The sequence below is a fragment of the Cavia porcellus genome, unplaced genomic scaffold (assembly GCF_034190915.1).
Source record: "Cavia porcellus strain 051 isolate PalLab524CR breed Dunkin Hartley unplaced genomic scaffold, mCavPor4.1 scaffold_2, whole genome shotgun sequence".
Lineage (NCBI taxonomy): Eukaryota > Metazoa > Chordata > Mammalia > Rodentia > Caviidae > Cavia > Cavia porcellus.
In genome coordinates this window covers 23796212-23814577 of record NW_026947485.1, presented here as the reverse complement: position 1 = coordinate 23814577, position 18366 = coordinate 23796212, and the positions used below count along the sequence as shown (strand labels likewise).

Sequence of the window (18366 nt, the reverse complement as noted above, 5' to 3'; positions counted from 1 at the left end):
TGATTTTTCTTTTACTAGATGAAAGAATGTTTGCAAACATGCAGCAGAAATCGGAGGCAGGACCTTTTAAGCACAGGGTGTAAGGTACTGACTGCGTCAGAGCTTCAAAAACTCCAACTTACTTCACTACATTTTGTCTTTTTTTAGGACCAGAGATTGAACTCATGACCTCACACTCATCGGACAGGCACGTGTGCTGGCTCAGCTTATCTCTGGGCCCCTTGCATTTTGCATTTTGCGTCTTTCAGTTCCCCAAGACTATAAAGACTGCAGAATTTTGTTACATGGCTTCTCTGAGAGTATTACTCCTAAAAGTCGCAAGATGTAAACACTGGTTTTGATGACTCAGCTGGAGTGACAGTAACTCTTTCTGAAAAAGAATGATGCTGGCAGGAAGTTATTTGCCCTTATTTGGTGAGATTTGGTGACAAAAAGTGAGGCAGAAGGCTCCAAATGATTCCTGCCTTTGAGTAACCCACTACTCAGACTCAGGAAAGAATTTTAGAAGTGTCGTTTGCCCCCAAGATTCACTTTTCCAGATTATTGCTGGATCCACCAAGTTTTAGATATTTCACAATGTGGTCGATCATCTGTGTGTGGCAGGCAGACTTCCAGTTGGACTGATGTTATCTGGAGTGAAGGACTGTTTCCATAAAGGCAGAGAGATTTGCTTTGAGAAGTATGATGTGAAAAACTTAAACCTGCCCATGGATGAGTAGTGGAGAAATTATTAACTTCTTCCATTCAACTGTGTCCCCAAGATACTGGAGCTCTTACCTCCCCCTCTTCAGTTTTAATTTGGTCCTCAGTTCATATCCTACAGCACTGCATTATGCATTGAAAGAGAGGCTGGGTAAGTTGAACATACAGTAACAGGAGTGGGCCCTAAGTGCTTCTTTTTAATGAATTTCATTTTTACTCATCACAATTTTCTTCTTCTTTTGCATCATTAAAGAAACTCAGGCCCTTGGACTTGCCAGGCAGGTGCTGTGCCACTGAGCTATATTCTTGACCCACATCACAATTTTTAACCTGATATTTTATTAAAAAGATGCAAAAATTTTAGCATCAATTTTTGATTCTATGGACGAAAAACATGCTTTTCAACAGTCAAAAGGAAAGACTATGTCAAGAAATTATCTGAGAAAGAACTAAAAACTGGCATATTTTATAAATTTCAAATAAAATAAAAATTCAACTAAACATACTGACCTGATATAACATGGCTTTGAATGCTAATTGTCTTAATCTCATGGTTAAAATTTCCCCAGATTTGCCATAGAACAAGCCCTGGAAAACAAAAAGACAACCTACATTTATTCATAAGTCTCTTTACTATTTCTTCTTCTTCTTTTTTTTGGCACCAGGGACCAAACTCATGACCTTACACTTGCCAGGCAGGCGCTTGTGCCACTGAGCTAAATCCCCAGTCTCCTCTTTACTATTTCTTTGTAATGTTTACTTCTTATGTTTTTAACACAAATAAGAGGACATTTAAAAAGTCACCTTGCACAGGGTTAATTTATGAAAGGTTTACCTGCATGAAGTAACTGATAAAGCAAATAATGCCCAAAATGACAAATATCATAGAATAAATTTCTGCATCATGTTTTAATGTGGGTTTATTATCATCTTCAAACATCTGAAGAGGAACAGATATTTTTCATCAGTGATTTGGAGGAAAATATAGAAGAAAGATAAAATAATTAAAATATATACATAAGGATTTTCTAAATGAATTAAAACATAAAATGACTGTTTCTGGAGAATGTCTGCATTTAGTACATACAAGAATAAGTTAAATGTCTTCCATTTATTACATAGCATCAGAAAAATGAGTTCTCTGCTATTATCACGGTACATTTTGTTAAATCACTAGCTTGAATTGTTTCTAATAAATTTTAATGACTCATATGTGTAAAGGTTCATCTCTTTAGAATACTACCTGCAATGTACCCCTAGGATTCATTCACTAGGGACTGAACTGACAACCTCGTACTTACCAGGCAAGCACTTGAGCTGCTGAGCTAAATCTCCAGCCCTAGAATTCCTTCTGACAGTAATTATACATAGATTGCCACTTATTTTGGTGACTATGCAAAGCAGAGATACTGAAGATTAAAAAAGATCCAAGAAGACCCTTGAATCAACCAACTTGTTGAGGTCTTTGGTTCACTCTCAAACTCCTGGCTCATGATAAAAAGTTGCCACTGTCCAACTAATTGAAAGTAGAGTAGCTATTTGTCTCTTTTGTTGCTTCAGTGATTTCGAATGCTGATACAACATTGGCATCAAAATTAGAAAAAAAGCAAATTTTTTTATTGTTTGCCCAGTCGACTAGACCTAGTCAAACATAACACAATAGATATGGTTCATCTCCCAGGAACATTAATTGACCTTTCTACCATGGACCTCACCTGAGGTGTCACCCACTGACAGTCCCACTGTTCCTTTTGTGATTAGTGTGTAACAAGTCATTTCCCTCACTTTAATTGTTCTGCATGTTAATAAATGGGTCTTACTCACAGTTATGATTTTTGCGAAGATGATGGAAAATACTGGATGAACACTTCCATTTAGAACAGAAGCCAGAGTCCCCAGAACCAAAAAAGGCCACTCCGACTTGTTTAATTTAAAAATTTTTAATAGAGAAACTTCAGGAAGACTTGTCTGTAAATAAAATATGTTGGTTTAAAATTCCACTTGCAGAGCATAATGGAACCTAGAAAAGCTAGCCAATCACAAATGAAAGTATAATGTAATATAGCAAATATAATAAATAGCAGAGTATAAGTTGTAATTTTCTTTAAAAAAACTCTCAGGGCCTGTTTTACTAATGATGACAAAGCCCAAAGGCATCTTACCCAAAAGTAGCTATTTGTATAATATGACTTTTTGTTAATTCACTCAGTATTATTAGGACAGTACAAATTAGTTCACATGTTCTAATAGCTAAAAATCACAGAAAAAGTGATAGATAGGCCTATTGTTCTATACTCTTCTTCTTTTTTTTTTTTTTTTTTGGTACTGGGGATTAAACTCATGACTGTGCGCTTGCAAGGCAGGTGCTTATGCCGCTGACCTAAATCCCCAGCCCATGATACTCTTCCAAAACTGAGTTCAGTCTCACACTCCAGCAAAGGACAAGGCCTGGATAGAAATTTCTCTGGGTAAGCAGAGAAAAGGCCGAAGATAAAATTTTTACTGGGATTTTTTTAAGCCTGAAAGTTTTCCAGTTTTATGATCTATTTACAAAATTATTTTCAAATGTTTTGGTTAAAAGTTTGCTTTGAGCTTCCTACTTACAAGTAGAATGCTGCAATATTTAAGCATACTACTTACTTTTGCCAAGTTTTAGCTTCTCTTCTTTGGGAGGCAATAGTGGGCTTAGGAAAGATATGAGGCAGCATGGAAGCTGAAGTCAATATCCAGGGATTCGGGTGAGGGATTCTGAGGTGTGTGAGGTTACAAATGAAAAGCTACACACGAGGGCCAGTCAAACCTGACTGGACCAGGGAGGAGGCTGGGCTCCAGGGATGGGGTAGATGGAAGAAGCATGGACAGGTAAGGTCATGATGGGATGCTGTCTGTGAGAGGGTGCTGTGTAGAACAGTCAGTGGGGCTGAGATGATGCACATGGGTGCTGGGCATGCTGAACTGGGTTAGAGAAATGAGACGAGGTCAGCCGGAGGCTGAAGAGAGCGCGGAAGGGTCCATGCTGCAGGAGGTGAAAGTCGGATGGCCTCAGGATGAGCTGGGGTTGGAGTGGGGAGGAGCAGCATGGGAACAGGCATTTCCCCTGGGTGACCAAGGCCACTCAGCTGTGCCCTGGGACAGGAGGCCTGCACTGCCCCTTCTGGGACTGATCCACACCCAGGGAGTGGGTGCATCTGTATCCTCATGTAATATCCACTAATCTTGGTGGCATCTGTGCCCCACTTCCCAGAACACTGTTTGACTCACAGTCTGCCTCATAGGAAAGAAAAGGCAATATATTCATGAGAGTTTCTGCCTCCAAGGACCTGGGACATAAATGCGGATTTTTAGATTGGCATTCTTCTTAGATTGTCACAGGGAGCTAGAGGAAGTTTGAAAAAGACATGTTTTGCGAACTTAGTGCTGCAATGAGATTTAATTGTAAGTTAATTCTAAATTTAATGATTAAATAAAAATTTGAGAACATGTGAGATGAACTTTTGCCAGTTGAGCCATTACCTCTTTATATGGGATGGATTCCTCAGACTTGTCTGTACTGTTTGACTTGACACTATTCACAGCACACACAGAAACTGGGCTGCTATTTGTTTCAGTAGACTGGGTCATCAGATCCATCTGTTCATCAGATTTTTTAATATCCTTAAATGAAGAATATATAGGTTTTCATTAGAATGATACCTTAAAAATTTTTAAAAATATATTAAGCATTCCTTTAAAACTACTTTTGTTGTTGAAAGTGGTATGTTCTCACATAGTTCTTGAACATTTTCAGACTTGATAGAGAGCTACTAATTCTAACTCATCCTAAAATGTTAGTGACTGACAATAGCTTTTTTTTAATCCTCTTTTCCAGAGATATAATTACTGGAGAAAGCCATTATACACTGAGAGGGGCGGATCTTAGTAAAAGGAACTATTTGAGACTGATGCTGTATGGTTTGGTCCTTTCTTCCTACCTTTCTTTGGAGATTACCAATTTATAAAGCTGGGAACTAATATGTGGCACTGGTCCTGTACCTGAGAGATCTCAGGAGACAGTGATGCTTTCCAGACCTGCCCATCCCGACTGTGAGCACCAACCACAGCTGAGGGCCTGAGTCTCAAAGGGTAAGAAATAAAAAGGCATCAGATTGACCCTAAAGGTACTGTTAAAATTGTAGGTTAGGATGAAGTTCTAAACCAAGACACTGTCCTCGCTGGCAAGCATGAGGTCGTGAATTTGATCCCCGGTAACAAAACAAAACAAAACAAAACAACCAAATTACTCTAGGTCTAGTTTTGCTTTTTTTGCGACTTAGAGAAATGCGGCCAATTTTAATAAAATAGCTGAGTGACATCTTCTCTGTTTATTTGAATGTGGTGCAGGAGATTTGAGCTTTGCGGCTCCTCGTGTTGAGAAGGGAGAAGAACAAAGAACACAGAAGCAGTTGAGGTGGTGGCAGCTCGGAGATGGTGCGGGTGGAGAGCGGTGGGTGGAGGACATTCCAGGACCTCCCCGAGCTTTGGCAGCTCAGCAGCTGTCAATCAGTTACACAACGGGACAATGAACTTTAATCAGTACTGTACTTTCATTAACATTTTTAATCAGACATTCTTTCACACTATCACTTTCTTTTCTATAAGTTCTTCCACCATGAAAGATCTTTTGCTTCGCTTCTTCTAGGAGTTACTTTGTGGAAAGCTTAATATAAAACTTTGGCCTCTTCTCATGATAATACTTTTAAATATAGGGCTTTGATAGGGCAAAGACTATTAATTTGCCTTAGAATTCTGCCAGCCAAAATAATAATGATGACAAGTTTTGGTATGTATGTATATCAATATGTTTTTTACTTCATTTTCACATGGACTCTAGGTAAGGAAAGTCTATAATTATGTAATTCCAGGTAATTACAATATTAATCTCCATGGTTTGAACTCTTCTGAAAAGTTTGAATGGATAATGTTAATGATAATAATGTAATAACATTTATTTTGCCAACAATAATCCTTAGCTCATTTAATATTCTACAATTAATTAATAGGTTACTATGACTTCCTCCATGTTAGAGATTACAAAATTGAAGCATCGAGAATTTAAATAGATGGTGGCTCACACTTTTCCATGTTTCCTAAATTGTAAATAATAATATAGGTATTAAAGAGGAAGTAAAATTTACAGAAAAAGTTTAAAATGATTTATCTGTAGAAATGCTTTGGTAAGAAGGCTGCCTTCCAGGTTAAAAAAAGAAAGCCGAATGAAGAGAATGGCTGGGGCCTAACCGTATCACTTATATTAATTTCCCCTAAGGGAGAAGTTATGCAGAATAGGAGGGTAGATTTCACGGCATGCGAAATGTGGATCCTAATGAATGGGGATTTGCCATCCATTCCCAACATCATCATGCCCTCTTTTGATTGGCCAGCATGACTATTTTCTAGTCCACCTGGGAGGATGTGATAGGCACAAGCATGGACCACTCCTCCTTCAGCAGATATTTACCAAGTGCCTATTTTGTGTTAGACACTGTACTAAGTACTTTCTACACATTATATTTCAGCCCTGCTTTCTCGTTTGAAGAACTTCCATGACCTGACTTTTACTATCTCTTTTCTATTGTTCTGCTAATATTCATCTTTATGCATGGAAGGTTGATCTTTCTGTTTTAGTTGCACATCAAGTTCCTTTTTGTCTCTGTGCTGTCCTCTCAGCTACTTGGAGTCCTCCTCCATCTCTCCCTTCTCTTGTGCCTTTCTAGTCTTCAAGAATTCTTTCATGAAACCTTCTTAAGCTCATACGGCTTTCTTTCTCTGATCAGTTTTGCTTATTTCTACAATTTGTAATACCTTTATGCACAATTTTGTATTTTGCCTCATAGCTAATTTTTAAGTATTTAAGCGTGCATATGTGTTATATTTCTTTGTGTTCTAATAATAAATAGCAATATAGAAAGTCTTGAAGGCTCACATCATTATCTGTAAAAGTGCTGAGGGTATTGTACACAATTTCATCACTAAAAAAGTTTAAGTAAATCTTGGTTGCTGTGAAATTTAAGATTATAATTAGGGACTTCTATTTTCTAGTGTAGTATTATCTCTGAAAATTTAAAAAGAAAACCTGTTGTTATGCTGTTATACTGTAAATATTACCTGTGTCATTGCCAGTGAATAATATAGACCTTGTTTTGCCATTAGCTCAGCATGTGTTCCTTTTTCCACCACTGTCCCATCCTTTATAGTCACAATCAGGTCTGCGTTTCGAATAGTGGAAAGTCGGTGAGCTACGACGATTGTAGTCCGACCTTTGCTTGCCTACAAGACAAAAAGTGTAAAAATAAACAAAAACTTAGTAGAAATAGCCTCTTATAACAGTCAAGAAAGCTTCTTTTTGCAGTTTTGTTTTAACATCAAAAAATCTTTCTTTGGATATAGAATTTGGAAACTAATAAATTAAAAAAGCCACTAAAAATTAGAATAAAAAGAAAGGATATAATTTGGTTACTTATTAGTCGTTTTATAAAACCATAGTATCTCAGAACTAGAAAGAAACCTAAAGACCATTTCTGACCTATCCAATAGCAGAAACTGAAAGTGAGTATGTAACTGTAATTCATTATTTCTCATCTCTAAGGTGGGGATATTCTTTAATTAATTGGGTACAGATTCAAGGTAATTATGCGTTTACCTTTTACAAATATTTTAAACACATGGAAAATTACCTATAATGTAGAGGAAGAGATCAACACATTTTCAAATGGAATACACCCAGACCACAGTAACCAAATCAGAAACATCAGGATCAGCACCCGGAAGTCATTCTCGTGCCCTCTTTCAGTTCAGTTCCCACTCACCCACCCCGATGATTCAGGGCTCTGCCCTAAAAGTAATGAGATGTGACTCCAGCCAAATTCCCTTTCACTGCTTTGAATTTGAAAGCAGTTTGTTACACCACATGACTAGCTAGCAAGCATATGAACAGCAGCCTAAGAAAACTAATGTATAAGAAGAAAGCCTACAGTGAATCTCACATAAAATGGTGAGTGTGACTATTATAGTATTACATGGTAATGAAATACAAAAGGTGAACAGTCTCATACAGAGTTTATAATTATTTTAAAGACAAGCCGAATGCCCAATATTTCATCATTTGTGCTTTCTGGAATCACAGTTCTTTGGTTTGAATCTTGTTTCTGCTTATTTATGGTTCTGTGATCTCATATAAGTTACTTAATTTCCCTAAATTTTAGTTTCTTCATTTATTATATGGGGAAAATTATGGTGCCTGTATTTTAGAGTTGTGCATAATTTTTTTCCTGTGGTAAAAGCACTTATGAGAACTACTGTTAACAACTTTGAGTGCATAATACAGTGTTGTTATAGATAGTACATAATACAGAGTTGTTATAGATAGTACATTGTGCAGCAGATCCCTAGAACTTGCTTTGCACAACTGAAGCTTCACACTCATTGAATTATTTATTTATACAAGAGCCATTGGAGCTACCCTAATAGATATGAAGAAATATCTCATTGTGGCCTTGATCTGCATTTCTTTGATAACTAGTGATGACTTACTGGTTATACTTATTGGTTGTTTATATACCTTCTCTGGAGAAATGTCATTTCAAGACTTTGTTTGAAAATTTTTTGATTTACTCTTGTTTTGAGATAGGGTCTTGCCATGTGGGTCAGACTGGCCTGGACTTTCTATGTGGCGCAGGCTGGCCTTGAACTCATGGTGATCCTCCTGCCTCAGTTTCCCAAGTGCCAGGATTATAGGAGTATGCCATCTATGATTATTAAAATGATGCTGCTAATTTTAATCATATTATTATTGTTATTATCATTATAACTGAGTTGTGTGTCCTTTATATTTTAGATTCCTCATCGTATATATGGTTTCCAAATATATTCTCTTACTATGTAAGTTGCCTGTTGATTGTTTTCTGTGCTATATAGAAGGTTTTTGTTTTATTTAGTTCTCCTCTTATTTTGCTTTTACTGCTTACATTTTTGAAATCATAATCAATAAATCACTGCCAAGCCCAATGTTATGAAGGTTTCCCCATTTTCTTTTAAGATTCTCATATCTTAGTATCATATCATAGTCTCATATCTTGCATTTAATTCTTTATTCCATTTTGAGTTGATTTTTTGTGTACAGTGAAAGATAAGGGTCCACTGCAATGTTTTTGCATATGGATATCTGATTTACCTATCACCATTTGTCAAATAAATTGTCCTTTCCCCACTGTGTAACCTTGGAACTCTCAATGCCCACATTAAGTGCAAGTGGAGTAAAAGCTTCTATTAGGTCAGAGATTATCAGGTTGGCTATAAAACCAAGACCCAACTATATAACATCTATAAAAATTAATTACACATGCAAAGAACAAATGGATCAGAAGGACAGAAAAATGCCACGCTAACACTAGGTAAGTGAAAGGTGGAATGCCTGTATTAGACAAAACTAAAGTAGATTGAACAGTAAAAAATACAACCAGAGTAGAGCAGTTTATTTCCTAGAAGGCAATACAATCATAAATGTCCATGTATCAGGGGCTGGGGATATAGCTCAGGGGCATAGAACCTGCATGGCAAGTGCAAAGTCTTGAGTTTGAGTCCTGATACCCAAAACAAACAAACAAACACACACAATAAAAAAGTCTATGTACCTAATAACAGAACTACAAAACACATGACATCAAAATAGAGACAACTGCAAGGACAAAATAGTTGGAGAATTCAATATTCTTCTCTCAGTAACTGACACAATAGACAATAGACAAGAAAAAGTTGAATAACAGTATCAATGAAAGTGACATAACTAATGTACATAGAACATGCCACTCAACAACAGCAAAATTCACAGTACTTTCATTTACCAAGACAGGCCATAACCTGTGTCATTAATTCAGCCTTAACATTTTGTTAATGTCTACAAAGTACATTCTCTGACTGTAATAGAATTAAAAGGCAAAACAGTGCAGAAAAATATGTGGAAGAACCTCAACTATTTTAAAGCAGAGCTTTTCAAGTAAGTGACTTCAAATTCAACCTAAAAATCAGAAGAGCAAGTTAAACTCAAAATTAGCAGAGAAAAGGAAGCTCGTTAAATATAAAGAGAAGAGTAAGTCAGAATACATCAAAACCAAATAGAGTTTAGCAATACACTGACACCTAATTTAGCAGGACAACTAACTAATTTTTACAAAATTATGAAGGCAAAGCGGTATAGAAAAAAAAACCTGTCATTTTAACAAAATGGTGCTGGATCTACTAAGAGCTGAAAAAAGCTCCAAACCACTGAATTTAACTCAGAGTTGATTATAAATATAAGCATAAAAATAAAAACCTAGAACTATAATAATTCTAGAAGAAAATATATGGAAAAGCTGTCATGACTTTGAATTTGGAAAAATCTTATTAACTAAGATTCTAAGAACTTGATTTTCAAAAGAAAAATTAATAACTTAAGAGTTATTCTTTGGAAGACACCTTACAGAATGGAGAGCCAAGCTCCAGAATGGGAGGAAATATTTTCCAATCATATATCTGATATATATATATATATACTTATGTCTAGAAATATAAAGAATATATAGCTGAGTACAGTGGTGCATGCCTGTAATCCTAGCTACTCAAGAGCCTTGGGCAGGAAGCAGGAAGATTACAAGTTTAAGGCCAGCCTGGGTGACGTAATAAGACCCTATCTTAAAAAAAAAAAGGTTTGGGGATAAAGCTTAGTTGTTGTGCACTCTTGGGTTTGATCCCAAGGGCCACTAAATAAATAAATAACTCAAAGAGTTCTATTTAAAAAAAACTTTATAAGAAAATGAGCAACTCATTTTAAAAATGGCCAAAATATGTGAATAGAAGATACTGTATACAGTTTTTCACTAAGCATATAAAAATGCCCATCATCATTAGCCATCAGGATTATGCAAATTAAAATCACAACAATAAACTACTATACATTTCTTCAGATGGCTAACACTAAAATGGTGGGTTATATCAAGTGTAGGAAAGTATGCAAAATTTATGAAACTCTTTTATATTGCTGGTACGAATGTAAGGCGAAATAGTCTTTCATTTAATTAAAAAAGTTAAAACATAAGCCTATCATAAGATCCAGTCATTCAAATTCTAGACATGTATGCAAGAAAGCAAAAGCATGTGTCCACATAAAGATTTGCATAGGAAAGTGCTTTTTGGGGCCGGGGTATATTGGAAATTGAACCCAGCTCTACCAGTGTGCTCTACTCTCATCCCCTACTTAGTATTTATGCTGCCAAGCATACACTGCGCCTTTATTTGTAACATTAAAAAAGTGAACACAAATCAACTCAGATGAACATCAGTATTAATTCATTAGAGCTGTGGTATATCCACATAACAGAATACTATTCACCAATAGAAAATAAATGAAAAGGAATTATTGTGCATTCTACAACGTGGACGAGTTTCACAACAGTTATACTTAATAAAAGTAGACAGAAAACAGAATGCATTCTTCTTGACTATAATTATATACAATTTTAGAAAATACAAACTAATCTATAGTGATAGTAAGGAAATCAGAGGTTGTCAAAGATCAAGGGAGGAGACTCCAGAGGGTCCAGATGGAATAGTTACAAAACACATCTGAAAAGTCTGATGGACTATTTTGATTGTGGTGATTTCACAAACGTGTGACACCACTGCAAGTGTATATGTATGCCTAAACTCTCCTAATTGTGTAATTTAATATGTACAGTTTACTGCATGTCAATTAAACCTCACAAAAAGCTGTTAAGATGAACAATGAAACAAAGGTAGCACATGTATATAGCACCCTGGTTGGGCATTCCTGCTGTTCTACAGAAACCCTGAATGGGAGTGAGGCCTTTTAGTGAATGCCCTGCAAACATAATGACAAAGTTGATTGGGGGCAACTGTGATGTAGGGTTATAAATAGGAAGATTTCTTTTTCTTAGCTTCACCAAGGCCTGATGATGAACACACAGTAATTTTCTTAATTGGCACTTATCATTAGGATGTGCAAGCCTCTATGGGTAATTTTTATGTGTAACAAACTCTGGGGTTGAATAGAATTATAGTAAACACTAAAATGTTTACTGTATCTTTCACTTGTGATATTGCCAAACATATCGGAATTTTATTAAAATAATGAATGCATGAATGGTATTTGTGCAAAAGGGCTTTAATGTTTACTATTCATTTTTCTTAGTCTGTCATTTGGTCTTATGTGATAATTCTAAGCCTTGCTTGTACAGAAGCATCTTTATGAATGATCTAACAAAATTGGTGAAAATGTGACAAGATTTTTAAAGTGTTTTAGAATAGGTTTATGTTTGCAGAAAAGTTGCAAAAATAGACTTTCCATGTACCATACACAAACACCATCCTCCAGTACCAATATATCACACCCGATGGTGCCTTTACAGAAGTAATCAATACTAGTACATTATTATTGTCTAAACTCCATACTAGATTCGAGTTTCTCTAATTTTTACCTAGAATTCATTTGATGTTCCACTATCCCCTTATGAATACTGGATTTATAGCCAGACGTGGGCACAAACCTATAATCCCAGCACTTGGCAGGCTGAGGCAAGAGGATCACTGTGAGTTTGAGACCAGCCTGGGCTACAAAGTGAGTTCAAGACCACTGAACTATATAGTGAAAACCTGTCTCAAAAAGACAAAACAAAACAAAACGACAACAAAAACCCAAACAAACAAAGAATACTGCATTTATTCTTTAAGTCTCCTTAAGCTTCTCTTGGCTATGACTGTTTCTCAGCTAGTCCTTGTTTGTGATAAATTGGATGGTTTTGAAGAATACCAGTCAGATGTTTTGCAGAATGTCTCAGCTGACATTGTTTTATGGGCCTTCTTTGTGGACATGAGACTCAAATTTCTACACTGAGCTCAAATTTCTTCTCTGAACTTCGCATTTGAATCTGTTTTGGATCTCGGGCACCCTGGGACTTGCCTACAGCCCTTTGAAAGAATGCAAGAATGTGGCTCTGCAGCAGATGTGCCCGAGAGGTGAGCACGGTGAGCACGGTGAAGGCAAAAACACTCAGTGCCTCGGCTACCAGCCTGCACCTCTCCTATTTGCCCAGTTACCTTTCCGCAAGGTTATAAATATTGTTATAAGCATTATTTTCTAAAATCAATCAGGTCACTTACTGATGAAACTATCCGATATTACCAATAAGCTCAAATATTTTACACTATTATCTGATATTTATTTCTCAAATTAATGTGCATGAAATTTAATTTAAACTATAAAGGGGAATATACATCACATTGTACTCTAAGGAGAATGTGGGCAGAGAGAAAGTAAAACGAAACTTCAGGCATTTACAACTAGAAAGGGGCTGAAAATTGTGTTTGTGTGCATTTGTTCACAGAATCACAGCATCCAGATAGCAGGGTTTCCTGCTTAGGTTCATGCTATTGTAGACTTCTCTTCCTCACATGTCTGTTCTCTTTCTGTACCCCTGTCTCTGTCTCTCTTAGACATCAAATACGGAGCAAAATTACTTATGCTGCAAAACCTCAGGCTGAGTCTGACACCTCAGCACCAGGGGTAGGGGACAACATTTCAGCAGCTGCAACTTGACATTGTTAGGGCTTCAGGAGGTTGGAACATCTGCTCTCACCCATCTGTATCATCTTTACTCTGCCAGCCTCCTGGTCTAAACCATAAATGTTTGATTAAAGTACATGTTATACTGTATTTAATTACCATAGCATAAACCAACATTTGACTACATCAAATAAATCACAGACATATTTAATAATTTGAAAGTGGCAAAACTGAGCTTCAAAGGTTTATGAAGTGGGCCTAAAGTTTTGTATGGACTCAAGGTATCAGAAAAATGCATTTGCACTGGATCATAGACGTGATCCACTAGCCACAGTGAACTACAAGAATTCAGACTTAAAACATGGAAGAAATTTTGTTAGGCCAGATTTCTTAAAAATACAGATCAAGAAATTTGAGCTGAAGCTTTGTTTTTATTCAGAACTACTGAAGAGGTAAATGAGGTAATGCAACTTACCTTACTGTTTACCCAGATACTTCAAAGTAGGTGAGCAGTCCTTCTTAGCTGTTACTATTTCACATAGAAAGTATATTTTTTGCAACATTTCCTAGTATCTCCTCTCTTGTATTATAGATTATACAAACCAAACAATTAAATTTTTAACTAAACAAGGTCAATAGGAAGAGAGGTCTTTACTCAACACTGGGCTGATATTGATCAGATTTCTTCACAGTTCCACATACAGACGTACTCCACCAGGTGAATAGCTTAGACTTTGTCATAGAGGGCACCTCATAGAATTGCTAGGCAGAAAAGCCTTAGGAGACCAGCTAGTTTCTCACCAGTAGTGGTCATGGGCCTTGGATAAAGGTGGGGTCATGAAAAGGAAGGAGAATAACACAAAGCCTCATGTATCTGAGAGGGCCAGCATTTGCCTCTGATGAATGAGCAGGGCTAATACATGCTTTCAAGAACCCTGGAAACACAGAGTTCTAGTGTCCTGGTGGCACATGTGGTGTGAGAAAGCTATGCAAACCTACTCATGGCCTCTGGGAAGCTTGTGGCAGTTGGAATGGGGCCTGTGGGTGACATATGCTCTATAAATACTGTATGCCTTGACAGTTTTCTTTTTAAGCTACAATTTATTAAAAAAATTTTAAAACAGCATCTAATGGGAAGATTTTAAAAAAGAAAACCCATGCAAATGGCTTATGGCTTTATCTGAGCTGGCAGGTGGTTGGGTCAGCCCTGCCGGTCTCCCGTTTCCCATCTTCCCCTCCAGAAGTCTTGGAACCCCTGACACCTTGTGTTCCAAGAATACTGTGTGAAAATGTTTTACTGTCCTTTTACAATTTCCTCCCTTTAAGCTTATTAAATTTTAACTGAGCATCTCCTGTAAGAAGGTCATGATACAGTTTAAAGGGGAGCTCAGGCTTTTTGGTTCCTCAGTTTCTTCATTATGATGTTGAAACCAACTGGGTTAGTTAGTGTTCTGGGTCAATCAGACAGCGTTTCGTGGCTCGCTAATATGGGATTACTGTCAAGCCACTGACCTATATAAAGATGTTTTCTTTTATGTCAAAAGGGATGACAAATGGCAAAATATCAGCACTGAGAAGTCATAATTAGTGATTCAGTTTTTTCTTGGGGTTTACTTTCAACTTGCAGGACCTACTCATGTAGAGATATGTAGGCGTAGGTTGAGACGTCTTGGAAAGGCAAATGTTCAAAAGCTAAACTTTGCCGAAATGAGCTCATGTGTGCTAACTGCTTATGATCATGGAATAATTTTCGATAAAATATTTTCTTTTTATAGCCTGGTGGTGGTCCGTTTACCATGGGGAGGTGGAAAGTAAACATCTGTAGGAAGCACATTTATTAGTTCATCACATTGCCCAGTAACTGTTAATTTTAAAAGTCTGAACCTGTTTTGATTCCTTAAAAGTGATTAACATATTGAAATAAAAGACAATGGTCACAGCATTTAACCTCTAAACAGCACAGTGCCTAGCACATCTAAAAAAATATCATATTGCTTAAGAGACAGATATAAATAAAGTGAAATCATTTTTAGCATATTAAGCCCTAAGTAAGCAGACATCACCACTATGAAAAACAATTGGTTGAGTTTGTTCTTAATCCTAGTTACTAAGTACAGATAAATGAATAAAACATGAGCCCTACCCATGTTTCTTCTCCAACAGGATGAACCCCACTGGCAGTGTTCACAATAAATAAGAATTTCCATATCATACCGGCATATTTGCATGTGCATGAGTATATATATATATATATATATATATATATATATATATGGCACTCTGATCATGGGAGGGAAACAAGGGCAGAGCCATATACAATCTGATTTGTGAGTAAATAATAGTAACTAATAGATTTTTCAATAAGCAGTGGGCACTCTGGCTGCCAGTGTCTGTTTCTGGTTCCATAAAGTCAGCATTGAAAGAGAAGCCTGTAATTTTGTTACAGAGAAAAACACTTAGTCATTTCCATGCAAATGCAAAGTAAAATGTGCCATTAGTCTTTTAAAGGATCTCAAGGCCATGATTTAAAAGAGTATTTGCCGTTCAGAGCTGTATTTAAGGGTTTTTCATCTGCCCTCCCAGATGCATGCAATTCCGTGCACTCAGAGGTCAGTGTGGGGTTGGAGGTGCCCGGGACTGTTGGAGGAGAGTGGCTCAGGATCTGTGCTGCTCCACTTGAGGTGTAATTGTGTCACCATGAATCTCCTGGGGCTACCCTAGAGATGGAGAGTGGTTGGAGAAGAGAATCCCTTTGGTGTATACAGAAACAGCAGAAGGATGCCCATGACTGTATTTGGGTTACTTATGGGGCGGGCGAAAGTACAGACCTGTTGAAATGGAGGCATATCTGGATGACTGTTTGCATATTGGCTGTGTGTGTGTGTGTGTGTGTGTGTGTGTGTGCGCACCTTCAAATCACACTTTGTGTCCACAATTTGAAGACATCTCTGAATTTAGTAATATGCGATAGAACTAGTCTCTCTTTCTTTTTCTGTTTGAGATAGGGTCTCACTATGTAGTGCATGCTAATCTTGAGCTCACTTTGTAGCCCAGGCAGCTCTCGAATTTGCAAGGATCCTCCTGTGTCAGCCTCCAAGTCCTGGGATTACAGGTGTGTAACACCATGCCTGGTTGAATTGTACTTTCTTGTACTTAAAAACAATACTGAATCAGGTCTATGGAAATAAATGCTTCTGTTCACTTACCTTCTCCAGTGCAGCTTGAACAACTGATTCGCTTTCTGTATCAAGGGCAGATGTAGCCTCATCTAAGATCAGGATTTTAGGGTTTCGAACTAAAGCTCGAGCAATTGCAATTCTCTGTTTCTGCCCTCCGCTCATTTGAGCTCCTTTTTCTCCTACTAGGGTGTTAAATTTCTAATAAAATATAATGAGAAAAAAAGCAAGAAAGAGAAAGGAGTGTGATTAAATGATTTGAACAGGAAATGACAAAGTTGTGTTTTAGTACCGTATTAGTCATTATTTTAGCCAGGCTGCTTATGACCTTTGATTTGTTTTTTGTAAAACAATGATAAAAAAAGGCTCTAGTTAACAAGGTAAGGATTTGGTTAGAAATAAGACAAATTACACCAGGTGGCAAACAAGATTTTCTTTTTCTTTTCCTATTTTTTTAGACAGTCTAGCTAGGTAGTTCAGGCTGGCCTTGAACTCACTATGTAGCCCAGACTGGCCTTGAACTTGCCTCAGCCTCCTGAGTGCTGGGATTACAAGCGTGCATCACCACACCCAACAAGAATTGCTAATTGGAATTTATTTTCAAATTTATTTTGTACATTCTAGAATGCTTCGAGAACACTGATCCCATCATTCCTGCCACATCTGAAGCGGTTCTGGAGCCCTCTTTTGTATCTGTAGCTGTTCTGTTGTGACTACATCAATGTCCTGAATGGAGTGAAAATGTTTATCTTAATGATCGTCTTGATTCTGGGGAAGAGCTAGAAGTCATATGGTGCCAGGTCTCGTGAATAAGGTCGATGATTTTATTTACCAGAAATTGTCATCAGTGTTTGACCAATCAGGTGTGATCAAAAGATATGGTCAATGTTTAAATTAAAAAGGTTGTTACAGCGAAAGGCAAATTACCATTAATCCCCCTCAAAATACTCCCTGTGACTTTGAACACACATATTTCATCATTCTTGGTATTGTCTTTTATTGTAATTAGTTTTTTAAAAAAATTAAATATTCACTGCATTTTTAGACCATCTGTTGTATTCTTTCTAAGCTTAATTACTAGAGGCTGATTTTTATATTTTTTAAAATAACAACCTTATCATAAGCATAATTTACACATAATGCACTCATTTTAAGGATACAGTTCTATGAGTTTTGACCAATGAGTACACTTGTGTTACTACAATAAAGATACAGAACATTACTTTCATCTAGAAAGTTTTGTGATGCCTTTTCTCAGCCAAACTCAAACCCACCACAGGATACTTATGATTTTATTTTATTTATTTTTTTACTGTAAGTTCATTTTGCTGGTTTTAGAGCTACACAGAGATGGAATCTACAATTTGCAATTTTTGGGGCTGTCCTCTTTTGCCTAGTACAATGTTTTTGAGATTCATCCATGGTCTATCCACAGTTTACACCCATTTATTATTCAGTAGTATTCCCTGCAATGTGAATTAACCTGGGATGGTTAGATTGAGTAAAACCAAATCAAACACACGAAAATTTCACTTAGTTCACTTTAATTTGAATTTTAGAAAAGCAATTTTAAAAGTATGTTTCACGTGATATTTGGGACATATTTAGGCTAAGAAAATTCATTGTTTTTCTGAAATTTATATTTCATCGGGAATACTATATTTCATCTTGCAGGAATTTGTTCATCTCTATTCAGCTGCTTATTTTCAGTTTTTGAACATAAGAAATAAAGTTACTATAAAGAGTCATGAAAGACATTTTGTAGTCCTGTCTTCATGTTTAAAAAATATTTAGAATGCTGAATCATAGTTACTTGTTAAACATAATATATAGCCAAGTTGCTTTTTAATTACTGATTATACTTTTATGAGAATGAGTGAGAGGGGCTGGGGA

General features: G+C 36.7%; 1 protein-coding gene across 1 annotated transcript in view; it reads right to left on the bottom strand.

Moving 5' to 3' along the window:
- The window catches only part of Abcb5 (ATP binding cassette subfamily B member 5), a 111023-nt gene that overhangs the window by 37189 nt on the left and 55468 nt on the right, over nucleotides 1–18366 (bottom strand). The window contains exons 16-21 of the mRNA XM_063235661.1: nucleotides 16504–16674; nucleotides 6847–7008; nucleotides 4216–4356; nucleotides 2527–2670; nucleotides 1538–1642; nucleotides 1213–1290 (exon numbers count right to left, since the gene is read on the bottom strand). Coding sequence (XP_063091731.1) covers nucleotides 1213–1290; nucleotides 1538–1642; nucleotides 2527–2670; nucleotides 4216–4356; nucleotides 6847–7008; nucleotides 16504–16674 — 801 coding nt within the window. The remainder of the gene's footprint in view (nucleotides 1–1212; nucleotides 1291–1537; nucleotides 1643–2526; nucleotides 2671–4215; nucleotides 4357–6846; nucleotides 7009–16503; nucleotides 16675–18366) is intronic.